The 21,451-nt window shown below is 35.8% G+C and overlaps 2 protein-coding genes across 3 annotated transcripts in view; one reads left to right on the top strand and one right to left on the bottom strand.

The window, feature by feature from the left end:
* LOC126966157 (baculoviral IAP repeat-containing protein 6-like) overlaps nt 1-21,451 on the top strand; it is a 312,407-nt gene that overhangs the window by 154,999 nt on the left and 135,957 nt on the right. The window lies entirely within an intron of this gene.
* Nucleotides 5-21,451, bottom strand: part of LOC126966104 (papilin-like) — a 42,419-nt gene continuing 20,972 nt past the window's right edge. Inside the window, exons 14-32 of the mRNA XM_050809978.1 lie at nt 21,080-21,241; nt 19,298-19,450; nt 18,480-18,687; nt 17,332-17,399; nt 17,053-17,109; nt 16,678-16,713; nt 15,024-15,071; nt 13,741-13,878; nt 12,507-12,674; nt 11,298-11,415; nt 9,574-9,860; nt 8,739-8,939; nt 8,004-8,180; nt 7,437-7,616; nt 5,188-5,361; nt 4,362-4,446; nt 3,692-3,825; nt 449-619; nt 5-93 (exon numbers count right to left, since the gene is read on the bottom strand). Coding sequence (XP_050665935.1) covers nt 5-93; nt 449-619; nt 3,692-3,825; nt 4,362-4,446; nt 5,188-5,361; nt 7,437-7,616; nt 8,004-8,180; nt 8,739-8,939; nt 9,574-9,860; nt 11,298-11,415; nt 12,507-12,674; nt 13,741-13,878; nt 15,024-15,071; nt 16,678-16,713; nt 17,053-17,109; nt 17,332-17,399; nt 18,480-18,687; nt 19,298-19,450; nt 21,080-21,241 — 2,654 coding nt within the window. The remainder of the gene's footprint in view (nt 94-448; nt 620-3,691; nt 3,826-4,361; nt 4,447-5,187; nt 5,362-7,436; nt 7,617-8,003; nt 8,181-8,738; nt 8,940-9,573; nt 9,861-11,297; nt 11,416-12,506; nt 12,675-13,740; nt 13,879-15,023; nt 15,072-16,677; nt 16,714-17,052; nt 17,110-17,331; nt 17,400-18,479; nt 18,688-19,297; nt 19,451-21,079; nt 21,242-21,451) is intronic.

Raw genomic sequence — 21,451 nt, 5'->3', positions numbered from 1 at the left:
TGAACTAAGAGCAGGATCCGGTAGCTGCGTCGAAGAACCATTTCATGAAGGATCCTTGACACGGGCCCGCTTGCATGGGCTGTTGGCACACTTCTACAACACAATACAAACGAAACAAATAAATTTATAACCAAACTTAATGAATTATGCAGGACTGGAACCAGCGACCACTCGTGTCCCACTGTTGTTTCGTTGAGTCCCACATCGTTCATAAATTTTGCTAAAGCTACTATATCTAAACTTGTCCTTGCCCTTGAGGAAGAGAGATGAAAGCTTTGAAAGGCTGATCGTAGTTGGGAACACTAAAGACAAAGCAGTCCGTGGACTGTTCCCTATCAGATGCGATCAAGTGAAAGGGTCCTTGACTAAGTTCTGCTCGGTGCTCAGAGAAAATTAATATAAAATTTAGTTTAGAATATGAAGTATATTGCTACTCGGTGGTTTTTACCTTGGTCTGGCGCGCAGATGCTCAAACACGTTTTCAGGTCGGGGAATCTGTTGTTGTTACCACCACAGCCTCCAAAGCGGAATCTTTTACAAGTGCCGCTCGTCACGCTGAAAGCCCACATCTCCTCAAACTGGGTGCATGGTCCTGGATCCGCTTCGGGCACGCAATAATCTGGAAGAATGTAAAGTCATGAATCTGATATGTTGGCTAGTGGCCGACTGGATCTTCTTTTGGGACTGACACATTCTCATAGAAGAAGAAATTAGTGACTTTTGGTTACTATGACTACAAAAAAAGTAATAACGTTGTCATGCAATGATATTTAAAAGTATAGATAGGTTACCTAGACAACATTCGGTGTTTGTAAATGATACACAAACGCACACATGAATAATTTAACATTGCAATAGCACACTACATTACAATTACACGTCAAAGAAAAAGAGATAAGTCTAATTTGCTAATTGCTCCGTATTTGCATAATAAAAACACAGAAGCATTCACCAGATATGATTTTTTACTGAGTCATGTCTAATTCATGAGTTCATGTAATAAAAGTTATAAAGTAGTAAAACTACATTTAAATTAGGTAAATTAGGTGCTATTGATTTAAAAAAATAATAATGTTGATTAAAATATAAAGCCATATTGATGATATAAATTATTTGTACATAAAATAATAAAAAACATACAGACATATCAAAACAAAACCGAAATGTATTAACAGTAAGGGTTCCATTTTTACAATTTTACTAACGACGGCTCCCAAAAAGTTTTAAGTTTACAATTATTATTTCTTGTATATTATATTATTTATGAATGTATTTTTGTTGAGATTTTATTACAATAAGATAATGGGAGAAGCAGAAAATGATCCATTGATTCTTCTGCAGTTAGCATGGGATATACCGAAAGGGCAGTTTTACTGAAAAAACTCCTACGCAAACAGATAGCACTTACTGTCTACGTCCGCTACTTACCCTACAACATAATTTCCTAAATTGTCCTAAAATATAATACCTTGATCATCCCGCAGCAGACAGGGTAGTTGCGGTATATTCGGAGTATTATCGTATCGTTCCAAATATGTCGTTGTCGATTTTGCGAGGAGACCTCTAAGTACGTTACATACATTCCAAGATTAAGTACTAATAAAATATCAAATAGCCTGCTATTACTAATCTCATTCTATACCACCGTTATTATAAGACTTTGAAAGCCAGAACTTATTATAATCATCATAATATTATTTAAGAAAGACGCTCACGAACTAACAAGAAAACTCAAGTTCCGCAATAAAGCGGTTACAACCACTATGTATTCTGCCTACGATTTCACTTCTGGTTGATTAATCTATGACACATACTATTTGTCCTTGTCGCGCTGCAGTTGAGATCATATTCTCTATCCTGCTCGAACCACCACGTTAATAATTCGAGATTTATTTGTAAATCTTATATATAAAATTCTCGTGTCACAATGTTCGTTCCCGTACTTCTCCGAAACGGCTTTACCGATTCTCATGAAATTTTGTGAGTATATTGAGTAGGTCTGAGAATCGGCCAACATCTATTTTTCATACCCCTAAATGTTAAGGGTGGTCCACACGAATTTTTTTTTTAATTTTTGTGACATTTTTTTTTAAATTTGTTTGATTATGAGTCAACATTAAAAAATACATACAACTTCAAATTTTCACCCATCTACGATCAACAGTTACTTTTGTATCGCGATTTTAATATCGGCAATACAACGTTTGCTGGGTCAGCTATTAAGAAATAAAATCGTGATAAAATACAAATACGATGTTCTTTTATATAATTTCGTATGGTATGAAATACCCTCACACTTATATATCTTGCAAACATAGTTTTTACATTTTCTTAACACACAGGTTGGCATTTTAGATTATAATTGTCACGCCACGAAAACGTTCGGCTTAGCTCGCTGCTATTAACCGACTAAATGAAATTACAACAATTGTCTGAATTTGTCTACAACATTTTGCGCGCGCTAGTGCGATATCTACCTCTTTATTGTATATAATATCATTGTTGTCATGAGAATAAAAAGTTGTAATTAATTTATAAAATTGTTTTCTTATATTAAATAATGGTGAATGCACTGATTTGCTCATAGTCTACTGCTGATACTCTGCTCTATCTCATATAACAGGTTATGGGCCCAGCACGCTTCCACTGCGCATTATACTCATGACAACGTAATAACTTTTTTGTAGTCATAGTAACCAAAAGTCACTAATTTCTTCTTCTATGAGTAAGACCTCTATGATACATTCCTTACCTGACACGTACCTTATAAAAAGTGTTAATTTTAATTAATTAGTGTTCTGAATACATCATATTCAGATATTAGATAGTCTTCTAGAGTGGCATGTAGACTTGGGATGAGAAGCGACCAACAGCAAATGCGTTGGAAAGATAACATTAAAAGTGTAACAGAAATGAACTGAATGCTCGTGGCTCAAGAGAAGAGTAGCAAGAGGTCTACACCATTATGGAGCAAAAAGACTAAAAAGAAGAGAAAAATAACAATGATATTTTTAATGATGAATATCATATTTATATAAATGATATATTATTAAAGGTGCGATATAGATATTATAATTAATGTAGATCGTAACTTTTTGTCACTAATAAAACTAAAAACAGTAAATTTTGTTTGCAGTTTCATCATTTAGATAATTCCGTAAAATTAGGTTCGTAATCTTTACTAACTTCTTCCGTTTCATCATGTTTCTACAGACCATAGAAACTAAGGTCAGTAAGTACTTATATATTCAATCTCGTCGCAAATTAATATGCCTACTACTCGGCTCGTTAGTAAGTCTTTTATGGGTCATTGTACATCTATGCTTTTACAACAAGATCCCAGATAATGTTCAAAACAAATGTATTACGAAATGTTAAAAAACGTTTGTGTGGTAAAGGTTACTATAAAATAAATGACTTTCTACATGAATCCACATATTGGCAATGAGCAAGCACCCCCAGGCTAGTAAATAATAAATTTTATTGTACGATATTATATTCTAACCAATTTTTTATGTATAAAAAAGAAGCCCGCTGAGTTTCTTGCGCCCATTCTTCTTTTTTGAATGGGTGGTGGTTTTTGACTGTCAAAAAGAGATATCATACCCTATTTTGAATAAAAATATTTGAATTTGATTTATAAGTTTCAAACACAGCTATTATTTATATTGAGTGCCATATTTTAACATACCGTTCCAATAGCGATTGGTGGGCTGCACTGTGGTGGTGACAGCTGCCTCCTCCGAGCATCTGTTCTCACACTCGGCCTCTGTTGCGAAGTTGTTCTCGTTTCCTCCACACCCACCGTAGTAGAATTGACGACACCTAAGACAATGAAGAATCGTATGGTGAAATGAATGCGCTAGTATATTCCCCACACGTTGGGTAAAGTTCAGGCCCCTTTTTATGACAATTAGGGGTGAAAATTTATTGAAGTAGGCGTTACTTTGCGGAAATCCATAATTATACAAATGATTTAAGTTTTCTTTAGTGTTAATTCCGCCAATATTTGTTTTTAAACAATTCGACACGTGTTTCGCCTCTACACGAGGCATCCTCAGTCTCGCCACAATCTGGCACAGGTCTCGTGCCAGATGAGACGAGCTGGACGTTCAGCTGATGGCAATTGATGCACCCTGCCCATAACAATGAAATGCCGCGCAGGTTTCTTGTAAAACCCAAGAATTCAGAGTGTTGCAGTCGTGAACGAAACAGGGCGATCGCGAGGGGGTGAAAGGGGAACGGGAGGGGACTTCACGTTCCAGCAATGTCCAGAGATGATGTGGCAAAGTACGTAGCCCGATATACAAACATTACCTCAATGGTTGTGTCTTTTGAACACGAAGGATAAATATATTTACCTTGTCAGCTTCGTATCGAAGAACCATCGTGTTTCATAGCGGTCGCAGTCACCTGGGTGGGCTGGCAAGGTGCATACATCTGGAACTGTATAAAAACAAACAAATACGTACAAAATGTAGTTATAAAGATTTATTATAACACCATCTAAATTATAATACCGTTTCCTGCTTATATATATGAATGAATATGAAAGTTTGAAGTAAATACCTAAAATTCTTACAACATTCGAGTGATCTGCAATTTTCTTCAGCTGAGGGAAAATTTTCCTAAGAATCGCCAAAGCGCAATCCTTGTAGTAGATTATATTGTTTGTAATGTTGTGAGATTATGATGATAATTGGTGCCGGGTTTTGAGTTAGAGCGCTTTCGCACTACGTCCGATCCGAATACGTTCCGTATCCGTGAAACGGTCAGAAGTATTCGTAGAACTATTTCTATTATACGCACTAGATCCGGCTTCATCATCCGATTTCTTTCCCTCAAATATTAGAAATAGTTCTAAGACTACACCGGACCGTATTTTTACGGGTACGGATCGGATGCGTGTGAAAATTCTCCCAATAACTTACAAGAATCCAACTCTTGGATTCCCAGCTATAGGAGGCCCCTATAATCTTTAATTATGAGGCACGACATGCAACATATAATAAAACAATCATATGAAATATAGAATAGAGTTAATATAAATTATAGATCCTTTGATGAATAAGAATTAGTCTAAAATATATGCGAAGAAATAAAAAGCAGTTTCGAAGATTCCTGATTACATAATAAAGCATTTCGATTGACTTTATAATACAAAATGATTATAAGGAAAGCAATTACCATAGGCACTAGGACATGCTTCTACGCAGTCCTGTTCACTTTCAAACATGTTGTCATTCCCACCATCACCAGTGTAATAGAACGGTACACATCTGTTCTCTGTTTGCTTGAACGACCACATGGGATACTTCCCCGTGCTGGTCCCGACAACTGGTCCTGGCAACTTGCATCGTGCTGTGCAGTTAGTGAAGAGATGCAGTGATTGATAAGTGACAATACCAATATAAAAAAAAAGATTTGTTCAGGTTCTACGAGTGTCTATGAAAATATCATCACGAATACTTGAGGCTTTTGTCATTAATATTACAACAAAGTCTTGTTAAAGTCATACTATATCAGATTTCATAAAATAAAGTTAATAAAATTTATTGAAGTAGGCGTTACTTTGTTGAAATCCATAATTATCCAAATGATTTGAGTTTTCTTTAGTGTAAATTCCGCCAATATTCGCCTCGTCTCGTGCCAGAGTTTGGCGAGTTAACATCTCCTAAGGATGCCTCGTGTAGAGGCGAAATACGTGTCGAATAGTTTAAAGACAAATATTGGCGGAATTAACACAAAAGAAAACTCAAAACATTTGACTAAGTTAATAATAAGATCAAAGAACTGTACCGAAACAAACCGAATAAGATTTTTACATTTACATCTTTAATTGTATATCTTGTAGAAAATTTATATTTTTTGTTACCAATCGTAATAAAAACTGGCATTAAAATATTGAGATAGTCACTACCCAATCACAAGTGCATAAAGTAAATATTAATAAAAATAAAACCATCACCTGAAGGAACAAGAAAGAAAAATGTTAGATAATAAAGATAAGAAGTAGAAAACACAACATGCGAGAAGATTAAAAAAAAAGAAAATAGTATATTATATGATTGTTTAAATTCTAAACTACATCATAACTACGATGTTAATAAAGTGCATAATATGATAAAAAAACAACAATGAAAATCCAAGTCAAGAAAGTTGTAAAGAAATTAGTTAAATATCAATTAATCGATAAAGTCATCTCCGATCAGCTTGATTTTTGCCGTTTCGTAGAGATGTGGGCTCTCTCTTCAACTTTTGACCGCATATTTCACGGGTAGTAGTCAAATGAGTTGTTCAGATGATTTTGCGAGAAACATCTTACCTCGCATGACAACTTGGAATCAGTTACTTGCTGTTTTCCCGAACCGATATGACTTAAGAACTTTCAAACTCGGAACATACTCCCAACTTAAAGGCCGGCAACGCATTTCTTGATCCCTGGTGTTGCGGATGCCCATGAGCAACTGTCTCACCTCTTCCCAGAAATTATAATATTAAACAAAAATAATAAAATCAAACACCTCACACCAAGAAAGCAAACGCATGTTAAAGTATATTAATTCGTGGTAATTCTAAATTGTATACTATCGGCAAATTCTTAAGGTCGGTAACATATTTTTCTTCGAACTACAGAGGTAATAAATAATAGAGTTCTCAAATAATAGAGTTGAAAAGGTTGTAAAATAAAACATTGCTATGCTCGAGATACAGAGGTAAAAAAAAATTTTTCAATTTATGGAGATAAGATATGTACTAAAATGGCTTGGAGGGACTCACTGATTATTCTACTAATAGAGAAAGGGTTGAGATTTTGAGTAACGGAAGTTTTGGTGTTTGAAGGGAAGGGAAAAAAACATTTTTTCGAGATTTGGAAATTTTCAACTAATCGAGGTTCGACTTAACGAGGTTCTACTTTCTAGGTGTTAACTTTCTATGCCCTGTTCATTCATACATGCGAATTCCTCTCATAAAGCTTTCGGAATTGCTATCAAATCATGCGTTTTCTTACATTTTTTTTAAATAATATAAGGGACGAGCAGGACGTACAGCTGATGGTTATTGATACGTCCTGCCCATTACAATGCAGTGCCGCCCAGGATTCTTGAAAACTCAAAAATTCTGAGCGGCACTACAATTGCGCTCGTCACATTGAGACATAAGATGTTAAGTCTCATTTGCCCAGTAATTTCACTAGCTACGGCGCCCTTCAGACCGAAACGCAGTGATGCTTTCACATTACTGCTTTACGGCAGAAATAGGCGCCGTTGTGGTACCCATAATCTAGCCGGCATCCTGTGCAAAGGAGCCTCCCACTGGTAAATGAATGTCTCACAAATCGTACAAACTTGAGGGAGGATGCATTTTATTGAACGCCCATTTCCCTATGACAAATAAGATTAAAACTATATTATACTGATTTCATTGATACATACCTTGAGGTACTCCAGGCGCATTGCATTGCATCATACAGGCAGCTTCAGAATTAAACCTGTTTGCGTTACCCTCGCACCCGCCCCAGATGAACTGACTGCATTTTCGCGTCTCCGGGTTGAAGCCCCAACGGAGATAGGAGCCAGCGCAGCTTCCTTGTTCAATTGGCTGTTTGCATTGCTCTAGAAATATTAATGAACTTCTTAAACTATTTACATGCCTTAAATATTTAATTCGAAGTCAAAGTTCTTTATTTGCCAGAAACATTCACAAGTCACCTTGACACATAAGATGTTAAATCTTATTTGCCCAGTAATTTCACTAGCTACGGCGCCCTTCTGACCGAAACACAGTAATGATTACACATTACTGCTTCACGGCAGAAATAGGCACCGTTTTGGTACCCATAATCTAGCCGGCATCCTGTGCAAAAGGAGCCTCCCACTGGTATCAATATAATATTTAATTTTATTAATTGAAATATTATATTTGTCGGAAATACCACGACGCTCTGTAAGAACTCTCAGAACGGACGCGTGACTAGTAAAATAATTAATATCGACACAAACCTTCAGTCTTCTCAGGCCTACAACTGGCTTGACATAGTTCCTCGGAGTCGAATCTGTTATCATTGCCGAGGCAGCCGCCGTAGATAAACTTGGCGCATCGTTCTTGGTTAGAATCGTAGTACCATTTCACATTATATCCTGTGCACGAGCCTTTTGATGACGGCAATTTACACGCGTCTATGAACAAAATATATATCGGTTTCAATGACATTCAAATTTGATCGTGTGATGATGAGCCGTACAATCCAATGTGGTGTGCGTTGAGATCACCAAGAATCCTTATCATGGAGATCAGCTGCAACGAGGAATCTGTAGTCAATTCGATTTGCTCAAGGAGCCGGTTAGTGGTAGTAGATTCGTAGTAGTAGTGCGGAGAGGCCCCTACCAAAGTATAAGGAAGAAGTCTGGAGAACTAAAAAGAAGAAATCTCACTTGCCGTCAAAGCACACACCAACCCATGGATGGATCCCCATACAAGATGGACCGACGATCTGATTAAGATCGCCGGAATACGTTGGATGAGTATTTGGTGGAGGCCTTTGTCCAGCAGTGGACGTCTTCCGGCTGATGATGAACCAATGCAACAAAGGGGTGTTCCTGTTTATACCCCGGATTGGAGACGACAAATATTAATAAATATTAAAATTTTCCAACTTTCTTTTTGCACTACTTCAAAGGACAAATAAAATTGACTCTTATTTAAGAACTATGCATAATATACCCTTTTCCTTTTACCTCTAGGCGCTGGATGAACGCAGACATCTTGACACTCTTCTTGTGTTGAGAACCTGTTAGCATTGCCCTTGAAGCCCAAGTACCAGAAAGGTGCGCATCCACCGTACGTCATGTCGTAGTACCACTTCTTAGTTGTGACGACTGCACGGTCTATGACGTTAGTGTTATACTCGCCGCTGTCCTTCGGCAGACTACAAGCCTCTGTAATAATTTGAAAAAATAAGTCTCCTTATATTATACAAGTAATATTATAAACAAAACAACTATTTTTCTCTTGCGTTGGTTATTTTATCAAATTTAATTCATAGAAAAATCTATGTAATGCAAGAGAGAAGAAAATCTCTAACGGATATACAGCGAGATAGAAAAAGAATATTAAGATATCATCCCCACTATCTGGATGTGTAGCGTAAAGCGTTCTTCCGCAGTGCGGTTTTGTAAGATCTGTGGATTGACCTTCCTTGTGCGCTGTTTTCGAAACGATACGACATGGGTACCTTAAGAAAAAGCGTGTAAAGTTAAGTAAAGGGCTGGCAACGCTCCTGTGATTCTTCTCTTGTTACAACAGGAATGGCTCGCGGTGATAAAAAAACAACAAGTGACGCACTTGTCCTCCTCTCCCATAGAAAAAACTTATGTTTTTTCTTTTATTTTTGTATTTAAGATTAAGGTAATATTTTGTGTGAATTGAATGTGTATATAAGTTGGTTGAATTATTTTATTGTACCAAGCCTTATGGCCTGACTATACTATTGTGCTTATATATAAATGCGGTAGAAGACACACAATAAAGCGAACTCTCTACTCAACACCCTTCTTACATTTGTAGCATTACCTTGTCTATTTATCGGTATATTTGTACAGTTCAGGAATTTCGGCCCTGCTGCAGCAGTAGTTCCATCAGGACAACAGCCATATTTACTGTTCGCGCAGTTACATCCTGCTCCATCCGGTCCAGTAGCCGCTGTGACTTCATCACCACAACATTTGAATGGAGAATGCTGGCAGAGACAGCCCGCGAGACCGGGGCCACTGGATATCGTCACACCGTCAGGACAGCACCCGAATTGATACGTGTGGCAGCCACAGCCTTCATAGTTATATCCAGTCGCTGCTGTATGTCTGGTAAACGAAAAAAAAAGGGTGTGTGTACTTATGTATGCACGCAAGTAGTTATACTTCTTTGGCCTAACGAAGCAAAAATCATTAAAATGATTTATTCCTCGTGCTATTCTACTTTTCTGAAGGAACAATTTTGTAAAAATCTCGCAAAGATGGCTAAAAATAAAAGAACCAAACGTCATAACTCATAATGATACAAATTGAAAGTACCAATATATTTTTTGTATTCAAATTAAGATAGGGTTATTGAGCGGAAAGGTCTCCGATGACACATACCTATACAATTATAGGTATGTATCACGAAAAAATTTACGTAATAGCTTAGATATAGATTAGCCCCCTTATTCATAATAGTCTGCTAACTTCAAGCATTGCTAATTCTCACTCTGTCTTCTTCTTTTGACCTAAGTCAGAATAAGAAAAACACTCCTTAGCGGCTGTTTAAAGTTAGCGGACCATTATGAATAAGGGGGTAGGAAAATAGATTATTCTCACAAAGTACAATTACAAAGTATGACGTAGGTATGCTAACTTTTGTGTACGTTTTAATGCAGATTTATGGCATACTGTAAGTTAGAAAATAACATGAAAGCATTTTAAAATACAGTAAAAGGCCCACTTCCAAGCATTTGAGAGGATACATAGGACAAAAATAATTACTAGTCTAATCTACCAGTGGGAGGCTCCTTTACACAGGATTCCGGCTAGATAATGAGTACCACAACGGCGCCTATTTCTGCCGTGAAGTAGTAATGTGTAAACATTACTGTGTTGCGGTCTGAAGGGTGCCGTAGCTAGTGAAATTACTGGGCAAATGAGACTTAACATCTTATGTCTCAAGATGACGAGCGCAGTTGTATTGCCGCTCAGATTTTTTGTGGTTTTTCAAGAATCCTCAGCGGCACTGCATTGTAATTGGCAGGGCGTATTACCATCAGCTGAACGTACTCGTCCCTTATTTTCATTAAAAAAAACACAATTTCATTTTATATAAATGAGACTGACTTCACTGAACATCGAGCGACCTTTTATTTTATTTAGTTATTTGTTTTAAAATTATTTGGGATTTGTTTATTTGAAAAATAAACAAATCCCCAATAATTTTGTCAATCATCTTTAGAGTCTGAAAAATTTATTAGACTATACAATGACGTAAATTTTAATTCAAAATAATTATCCACTATGGATCTAGCTCGCCAGAATAAATTAAAATAGAGACACATTAAGATTTTTTTTAGCATGATAAAATACTGTAAATATAAAAATGCTGCTTCATTGGGTTAGTAAAAATAATATTATTTCATACTATTCTAAATACTAGACAAAGAGAGAGCTACATCATACAACCAAATTTTTGTTTAAAGTTTTAAAAATTATAACGTATTTCATTTGATCTCCTATAGAGTCCTTAAGAAATTTATTTTAGAAACAAATTACCTATCAGGACAGCATCCATACTCGGTGTAATGACATCCACAACCCTCGTTATTGGGACCTCGTGCGATGGTGACGTTGTCCGGACAGCAGCCAAAGTGGGCGGTCTGGCAACTGCATCCTGAAATTTAGTTTTATGTTACGAAAGAGTTGCTTACCGGCGTGAGACAATCTCGACCTTATGTCTTGCACATTAAGGTCGAGTATAACTTAATTTTCTCTTACATAAACAACCTAATTTCCTTGTTTATTATTTTTTGTTTGTTGAAACAACATTGTTTAACATTATTTGCTACTTAGGGGTGTGATATTGAGTCGTACTTTATTTATACATTCAGTGATTGAACATTATTGTAGAAAATTGAGTGTGATAATAATTTAATTATTGGTGATGTGTATAAATGTCTCCCAAGCAGTTTTACTGACAATTGGATGGTAATAAATTATTCGCGGACTATACTGGTGTTTTCTGAACCCTTGAGGCGTCACGTATAAGTATCATTTTAGAAAAAAAACTTTTTGAATAAAAAACAAGACTTTATACATACATATAATTTGAAATAAGGGAACCAAAATGTAAAATAAAAATGTCCTCTACATCTTTCTGATGTTGGTAGTATCTGATAGTTCTTTCAATAAGTTCCATATAAATATATTAAGTAAAACCTTTGACGGCCTTGAAAAAAGTGTCATGTACATATCATCCAACAGTTCCCTGAATCTTTAACGAAATATCAAGTTCAAAAATAAGTTATTCTGTTATTTATCTATTCCGAAAATCAAAGGCGGAGGAAATATGCATCACTCGGTGATGGATACATATTTGTTACCTTTGGAGTGGAGACGATGGGTCCTTGGGCTTCATCGGTACAAAAACTCATAGCAGAGGTATTCAAGCGTTTAACTGATTTGACAGGTGACCCAAGGTCTGGTACGTACCTCTGTCACAGGATAAGATTGACCATACAGAGAGGTAACGTTGCCAACTTCATATGCACCTTACCTGCCAACCGAGATCTTTACGCTGTATAACATCTGTACGATGTATTCATCAAATATTGCATATTTTAATAAGAGAGCTCAAAAAAGAATGCTGGGATAATTCTTGCGCCGCTTCTTTTCTCTCAAATAAGAGAAGATAACAAAAAGAATTCTAAAGGAATAAAATTTGAGAAAATAAATGCCTATTATGCCTTTATGCCAAGTTCAAACCTTCAAGATGTGGTCCTTCAGCTGCCTTGTAGTTGTCGGGGCAACATCCAAACGGAGACTGCGCACAACAGCCCTCCAGGTCCGGTCCATGCGCAGGAGTGTCACCGTCCAAACAACATCCAAACTTAGACGTGATGCATCCACAGCCTTTTAGATTTGGACCTATAGCTAAAATTAATATTAAATTTGAAATAACTACTATCATCATTGTTGAAGTGATAACTTTCGCTGTAACGTAACGCGTTACGGCACCAGTCTCTCTGGCTTCCTTGGATTGTTATATTTGCAATACTACGGTTACCACTTTTAAGTCTACGGTGTCACAAATGGTCGGTTTGCAAGGGACAGGCGAAAATTACATAGTTGTGTTTTGATCTATTCTTTATGGAGTTAACAATATACTTATTGTTTTGGTGAGTCTATCATTATGGTATCGTCACAGCAATACACACTGTGAAAAATTACTACTGTTAGCAGACAGTTTGACAGTGGAGCAGGGCTTCTCATTAGAACTATTTCGGTACAAAATCTTAAATATATCTGCAAAAGCGGAAAAATAATTTGTGGTCAATAATGAACCGAATAGAGTTATGTAATCGACGATCTGGTCAAGATCACCGGAAAAGGTTGGATGAGATATGGATAGGATCGATCAGTGGACGTCTTCCGGCTGAAATCATTATTGCTGTCATCACGGGTCTGGCGCACCCCCAGTATCAGCTCGATCCATTTGACCGCATGTAACGCAGAGCAGCTCGAATTGTCGGGGACCCAGTGCTCTGTGAACTGCTGGATCACTTGGCGTTGCGTAGAGATATCGTTTCATTGTGTGTCATCTACCGTATTTATCGTGGGGAGTGTTCCGAAGAGCTATTTCACCTTATTCCTGCCGCCGAATTTCACCTTCCCACGACACGGCACAAGTTAGGATATCATCCCCACCATCTGGTTGTGTGGCTGTCCTCCACAGTGTGGTTTTCAAGGATCTTTCTTCCACGTTCTACAAAGCTATGGAATGAACTTCCCTATGCGGTGTTTCCGGAACGATACGAAATGGGTACCTTCAAAAAAAGCGCGTACACCTTCCTTAAAGGCGGGCAACGCTCCTGTGATTCCTCTGGTGTAGCAAGAGAATGTGGGCGGCGGTGATCACTTAACACCAGGTGGCCCGTACGCTCGTTTGTTCTCCTTTTCCATTAAAACAAAAAATAATGATGATGAAGTGATGTATTACCTGCTGTGACATTATCAGGACAACAGCCAAATTCAGATATACTGCATGGACATCCCTGGCCGTTAGGTCCTGAAGCTTCAGTGATGTTATCAAGGCAACATCCATATTCAGAAGCGGTACAGTCGTCTGTCGTAACATCTGAGGGAGAAATTAAAAATCATTAGAATGAAATAGCGGATTGATGAGACTTTGATTTAATTATAATTTTAATACATTCACGTATGTTAATATGAGATTGTAAGCGAAAACAATATGAAGATTGAAGAATTATAATTCTGTGTTTTGTAGATTTAAATCCCTTATTGTTGCGTTGCGACCTCGCTTTTACCGCATTTATCACGGAGACTGTTCCGGAGGGCTGTTTCATCTGATTCCTACCGCCAAATTCCAGTTTCGCACGACACGCCACAAATTATAATATCATCCCTACTATCTGGATATGTGGCGTTCCTCCACAGTGCGGTTTTAAGGAACTTTCATCCACGTACAACAAAGCTGTGGAATGGGTACCTTCAAAATAGCGCGTTCACCTTCCTTAAAGGCCAGAAACGCTCCTGTTATTCCTCTGGTGTTGCAAGAGAATGTGGGCGGCGGTGATTACTTAACATTAGGAATGCTCGTTTGTGGAGGACAAACTTCTATAAAAAATATTTAAGTCTTTTCTTGTAGTGAAACTTCTTTAGGCGCGCTGATCATATTATTTTATGGATACTTAATTAGACTGACTTGTCACGCTTGGCTATGTAACGTCCCGTTTTAGCCTTAGTCTTATTCGTTCAGCTGATAGTAATTGATACGCCCTGTCCATTACAATGCAGAGCCGCTCAGGATTCTTGAGAAACGCAAAAAATCTGAGCGGCACTATAATTTCGCTAGTCACCTTGAGACATAAGATGTGAAGACTCATTTACCCAGTAATTTCACTAGTTACGGCACCCTTCAGACCGAAACAGTAATTTTTACACATTACTGCTTCACGGCAGGAATACGCGCCCTTGTGGTACCCATAATCTAACCTGCATCCAGTACAAAGGAGCCTATAACTGGTAGGCTAGGTAGAAAAATAATTTTAAAATTTAATTAACATTTTAAAATTATTATACAAATAAAATGCATTTTTGAGAGTTGAATGCGTGTTTTGACGATGACTTAATTCTTATAGTAAATTTTTGTGGTAATTAACTTTATTTCTTTCGTATTTTTATATATTATATTAGTTTCAAGAATATAAGTTCTGTGAAATCTTATAAAACTGTATTATACATAAAAATATTTTTAAATACCTGTTGTACTTTCGGTGTAGACCACTGTTGTAGTCTCGGCTTCTAGGTCTAAGGAAATAATATAAAAAATAATTGAAGGTGATATAGAATAAACTTTAAAGTTAAACTTTTTTGGGCAGATGGCGGCAAATAATACGCAACAAAGTACTCTGTCGAGATGATCACGACCCTCAGCACTGAGGAAACCGACGCGAGGAGGAGGAGGAAACCATAATGCAAGTGAAACATTTTTCACAAAATAACATATAATAACATTAGAAATACATATGTATAAAATACATATATAAGGGTAAATGAATACACTTTTATAATAAAGTACCTGCCAGTGTTCAGGCATTATCTATAAAAAAATTAAATGTTTTATTTATTTTATAGCAATAACAATTACAGTACAATATTGTTACATATTTTATTAAAAAGAGCGCAAAAAAGAAGAATGCTGGGAGAGTTTCTTGCGCCGCTTCTTCTCAGAGCACCATAATATATTTCCGAAGTTTAGATTTTGATAGTTTCTAGTATATTAGAAATGACACCAACAAATTATATATAATATGTTTTACTTATCCTTAAAAATTATAATGTAAAAAAAAAAAAAAACAATTGTCAGTTCCCGAGAGGGAGGGTTCGAACCTACTCTCCCTCTCGGGAACCAGCGGCGCCGTAAGCCACTCAGGCAACGTGACTTGAAAACAGTATATGAAATTGAAATTCACTCTTACTTCGCGGCTGTTATACGACATGCGACAGATGGACGAAAAATATTAGGCGAAATAATAAAAGTTTCACTTTAATTACTAATTAGTATTTTATTATTACATATTATGAAACAAAGTCCTTCGCCGCATCTGTCTGTCTGTCTGTTCGCGATAAACTCATAACTACTGCACCGATTTTCTTGGTGGTGAAATATGTTAAGTTGTTGCATACATTTTTACAATCATTAACGATACTTTGTGGAGCTGTCGGAAAAAATAAACCGTTTAGGGGCTTTCAACGAAAACGCTGTGTAAACCCTTTGAGATATAACAAAATAATTTTTGGTGAAACTGTGTATCTTATATATAAGTGCGTCTACACAAAAGTCTGCCATGGCATATACATATCTCTTAAGGATAACATACTATATCCATTTTAGAACTTTAAAAAATTTGCATTTATAAAGCGATAATATAATAATATTGACACACTTTTTACACAAATTATCTTGCACCAAGTTAAGCATATATAGCCTGTACTATGGGTTACAAGACAATGATATATTTAATACAATATACTTACTTAAACATACATAAATACATTTAAACATCCATGACTCGGAAACAAACATCTATATTCATCATATAAATGCTTGCACCTACCGGGATTCGAACCCGGGACCTCTAGCTTAGTAGGTAGAATAATATAATAGCTTTTTACACAAATACGACATTAATCCTTAGCATTTTATTACGACATATTATAAAATCATTCAGAAATACGTTGTTTTTCTGAATGATTTTATAATATGTCATATGTCGTTATTTCATTTTACTCCTTGCCTGATGCCTTTAGACTACATTATTCCCGAATACCTACATAGAATACATACCAACCGGTTTTTTTCTATTGACAGAACAGCGTTGGAGTTTGTTACAAAATTCAAATATTAACATACCTGTGAAGCTTGTCGAACTGTCTGTTGTAAGGGTTTCTGAAAAAAATAATATGTTATGAGTATGTTACATAACAATAACGTTTATAAATCATAGTATTATTTAAATTAAATGTATAATTGCGAAATATCTAATATCACACTAAGTAAGGGAGGGTCTTACAAATATGACCAGCTATGACGGGGGAGGGGTCAAAACAATCATAAAATTCTTGTACCGTTATTTATGTGTCAAAGTGAAGAGGTATATTGCGTAGTCAGAATATCGAGTTCAATCAAGAATTCTAAGAGGCGCTAAACTCGTCTCGTCATATTTTCTCATAAAAGCTACCAGTTATCTTTTATCTGTAGGTATTAACTTATAAAGATAATAAATACCTGTCGATGTGGTGGAACTCTCTGAATACTCTGTAGTACCTTCTGTCGTTGTTACTTCTAGAACAAAATAAAGTATTATTTATCACTACATTTTATTATAAAACTGTTAGCGATAAATTCAAAAACTATTACACCAATTTTCATGTCGTTTTCACCAATTGATAGCTTGGTTATAGAGTATATAATTAGTTGGGTTTTTGTGTACATATTGTCTGTACAGATTCAATCGTTGTTGAATATAATATTATGTTCTTGTTTAAGTAATAGACGTTTACATACCTGTTTCAGGACATCCTTGCTTGTTAGGTCCTGAAGCGGAAATGGTCTCATTTTCGCAACAGCCAAATCTGAAAAAAGAATTTTGGTGATGACATTATAAGTAATATTCAAATTTATTAAATTTAGGGTAACTAATCCGAGAATTAAATTATTAAATCTTTCTTTAAAGTCAAGTCAAAGTCAAATAACCTTCAGGCTTAAACTAAGCGCTTCTGAATCGTCACTATAAATATTTCTTCTAAATTACTGAATTTGCTATATGTTCGTAAAAAGTTGCGCTCGTGAGAACAACATAATAAGAAACTCAACGGCCACTTCTTTCAATCAAATAGAGTATTTTACAATCGCTGTAATATACATAACAAATTTGGTTGTAAGGTGCTGCATCAAATATATGAGTCGTGTTTGAATAATATAAATTATTTCATGAAAAATAATAAAGAATTAAATGCATAAATATAAAATATCGTATATTGGATGCATTAATCTCAATAAAATAATATATAATTTAAATAATGAGGTCAAGCTCTAAGCTTGACCTCATTATTTGTGTAAGATTCGCTTTCGTGAGACATTATGATTTTTTTTATTTAAATCAGTTTCGTCGACTAGTCGATACCAACAGCGATGATCCGTGACTAAAGCTGAGAAAGAACTTCTATTTTCATATGAGCAGCACCGAGCGGCAGAAAAGAAAAACCCTGAGGCGTTTGAGATGTGGTGTTGGAGAAGGATACCTCGGAGGAGTAACTTCGCATGGGCACTAGATTGTTCACAATTTGCTATCAAAAGTTCTTGGGGTATTTTTACCACTTAGACCGACGCCTTTCGAGTAATTTAGACAAGTTGATAGTAATAGGCAAGGTGGAAAGCAGAAGACCACGCCGACGATCACCTAGCCGCATGTCGGACCAGATCTTCAATCTGACAATTATTAGCCTACCACTTACGACCGCAATAAAGAAGTAACCTAACGAAATCCTTGAATTACGGACAGGACCTTCAAAACCGAAGAACGTGACCAAGCAGAGATGGCCAGCACATGGGATACCCTAAGATTTCGAAAATACACATTTACACAAAATTAAACGAATATTTTGAAATTGTTGAAACTCCATTAAATATTTGTTACTATTTAGTTAAATTACTCTGTAGTCTTGCAGGCTGGTATTACGGGACATCCTTCATCATCATTTCCAGTAGCAGCAGTAATGTTGTCAGACTTGCAGCAGCCGTAGAGCGTCTCGTTACAGGGTGTGACAGGACAGCCCGCTCCTTTATCATCCAGAGCTGGTGATACACCGTCGGGACAGCAACCGTACTTTGTGTCAGCGCACGTCGTAATGTTCTTACAACCTTACAACAAAAGTAAACTTTTATTTTTTGTAGCTGTTGCATTCATTTTTTTTATTGCGTGCCCAGATCGTTGACTTACGGCCTTTTCCAATATTCCAATATCTCCTTGAGATAAAAAATCGTAACTATCGTTGACTTTTCTGTCCCAATAAACTTATCGACGTTAACTCATCTTATCCGTACATACCGTACGCTGTCTGTCAATGGGACGACGTATAGCTTACCAGGGATAGAAGTTTGTATGGAAATTGCAATAGTGAATTGGCAATAAGAATGACTTATCGGATATATTGGGACAGCTTCAGATTACTGGCAGCTAATTACTTACAGTATAAGATAGTAACTTATCTCTATCTGTAGATAGTTTATTGGGAAGTGCCTATAAAGTACACCTTTTAATTTATTTCTATTTGGAGATAAATCATATTCATATTTCAGTTTCGTCTTGCATAGTAGGAAATTTTAAGATAGTAGATACTGAGTCCGTTTGTCAGCAATCGGTTGCTGATTATAATTCAGTTAATGGAACATCCATGATTCAATTCTCTATTTATTAGTTAAGAAAGAACAAAAAGAAGTGAAAAAGTAATATTTAAATAAAGACCAATACCTAGATCGAAAGGCCCCTTCGCAGGTGTTCGTTTGTCAGGACAGCATCCGTACGGATATATCCGAATATCCGTGCATTTAGCGATCTTACGCCTAATCTTACATTTCTGCCGTTGAGTGTATACTTCCACAGTTGATTTCCAGTCCAATTGAGCTAAAACATAAAATTACCATTTAAACACGATTTTCTATTAGATATTAACTATCCATATTATGATGACTATTGGTGGCTTTTTAACCAACTTCAAAAAGGAGGAGGTTCTCAATTCGTCAGTATGTTTTTTTATGTCTGTTACCTGAGATCTTTCGACTGTGTGTACCGATTTTTATTATTCTTTTTTTGAAAGCTGGTGCTTCCCGTGTGGTCCAATTGTAATTTGGTCTAGATCTGACAATGGCATCCATTAGAATACCATTTGCTAAAAGTATGTGCGCGATAAATGGACGAATAATTCAATATCGCGCGAACCGATTTTGATGATTATTATTTATTGGAAAGGATATACATACTTCAAAGGTCGTTTGGTGAGAGTTTGGAATGGAATCAGTTTCGTTACTTTGTCATGGAATCCATGACAAAGTAACGAAACTCTTCAATTCTAAGATGCAAATTAACGAATTTCTATTGTCTGTAATCATTAGCTTACGTTCATTACTGCATTGCAAAGTTTAGTAGGTCTACACAATATATTTAGACAAATTATTAGTGTGTACACTAAAAGTCAAAAAATAACAATAATTTAAATTGTTGTCGTTTGATATGTTGGAGTGGATGTCAGCCAAGGTAGGTTTGTAACTACATATATACATAGCTGTAGGTGAGATATGCTTGTGTGGCACGCACAACGTGACAAGGCGGCGGGAGGACACCGATTTCAAGAATAACAATAATTGTGACTAGAATTAGATTAATTAATTAGATTCTATAAAAATACGCAATATTTTTTTTTGTTTTTAGTGCATATTACATTTATTGTTTTAGAAAAGTGTTTTTTGAAGTCCGTTGTTTTTTTTTTGTATTTTTTTTTATTTAACATCAGAAATAATTAAAATATAAATGAATATCTCCAAACATTATTACAGATATTATAGATATATTTAGATACTATTAGAAAAAGTAAATCTAAGTACCACTTAATTTTGTTGTGTAATACGTTTGTTCAAATGTCAGCTTACTTATATCTCAACCTTATTAGCGACTTAAATTACATCGAAAACCTTATTTGTCTCTATTTAATTAATATTACGTATATTCTGTTGAAGTATATAAAAGTAAATATGTTTTAAATGTAATAAATGTAACAAAGTGTCAATTGGATTGGCATATAATATTTTTTGAGCAACCTGAACTATTTTGAACTTCAAAGAATCTCTTTAATATTATATAGCCAAGCCCCATATAGCTTTTGCAGTGCACGTCCAATAATGACTGCCCAATTGAAGAAACTTTCGAAGAACAAATAGAAAGTGTCAAATTTTAGAAATAAATGTAGCCTATATTAATCACTGCAGATAATATTCATAAAATCGGTTAAGTAGTTTTGAGTAATCTATAAAACACACAGAAAATCAAACCCGTTCTCTTCAAAATATTACCTATTAAATATAATCCCAATATTCGATGCTACGCGTGTCTTCTTAAAAATTGCTTCTATGGATCTAAAAATTTAGGACATGCTGATTGGCCGTCAGACTAGGCAAACACAACCAAGTTTTGGCCGCCATATAATCCTTTGATTTATGAATTTTAGAAAGAATTATAGTATTTATTTGATTTATTTACCTTCAGTAGTACTTTCTTGCGTTAATGATGTTGGTTCGTTAGATTCGGTGGAAGATGTTTCAGCATATTCACTGGTTCCAGTCTGTGTTGTTTCAGCTTCTGTTATAGTAGAGCTTTCAGTCGAACTGAACCCAGCATCTGTTGTCGAGACTATTTCTGTTCCTGTTATCGTAAATAATTTTAGTAAAATAATGTGAGTGGTAAAAGGAGGTTATAACAAAAAGATACAGACAGAATACAACACACGATTAATAAGGTATAACAATATAGAATTTCAATTCAATATTATCGGTCCAACAAAGTGAGTCTCATTGCACGAATAAATTATGGTGCTGAATATATACGACTTGTAATTCGTATTAATTTGCAATA

The sequence above is a fragment of the Leptidea sinapis genome, chromosome 9 (assembly GCF_905404315.1).
Source record: "Leptidea sinapis chromosome 9, ilLepSina1.1, whole genome shotgun sequence".
Classification (NCBI taxonomy): domain Eukaryota; kingdom Metazoa; phylum Arthropoda; class Insecta; order Lepidoptera; family Pieridae; genus Leptidea; species Leptidea sinapis.
Note: the sequence above shows the minus strand (reverse complement) of the source record. Positions and strands in the feature narration are given on the sequence as shown.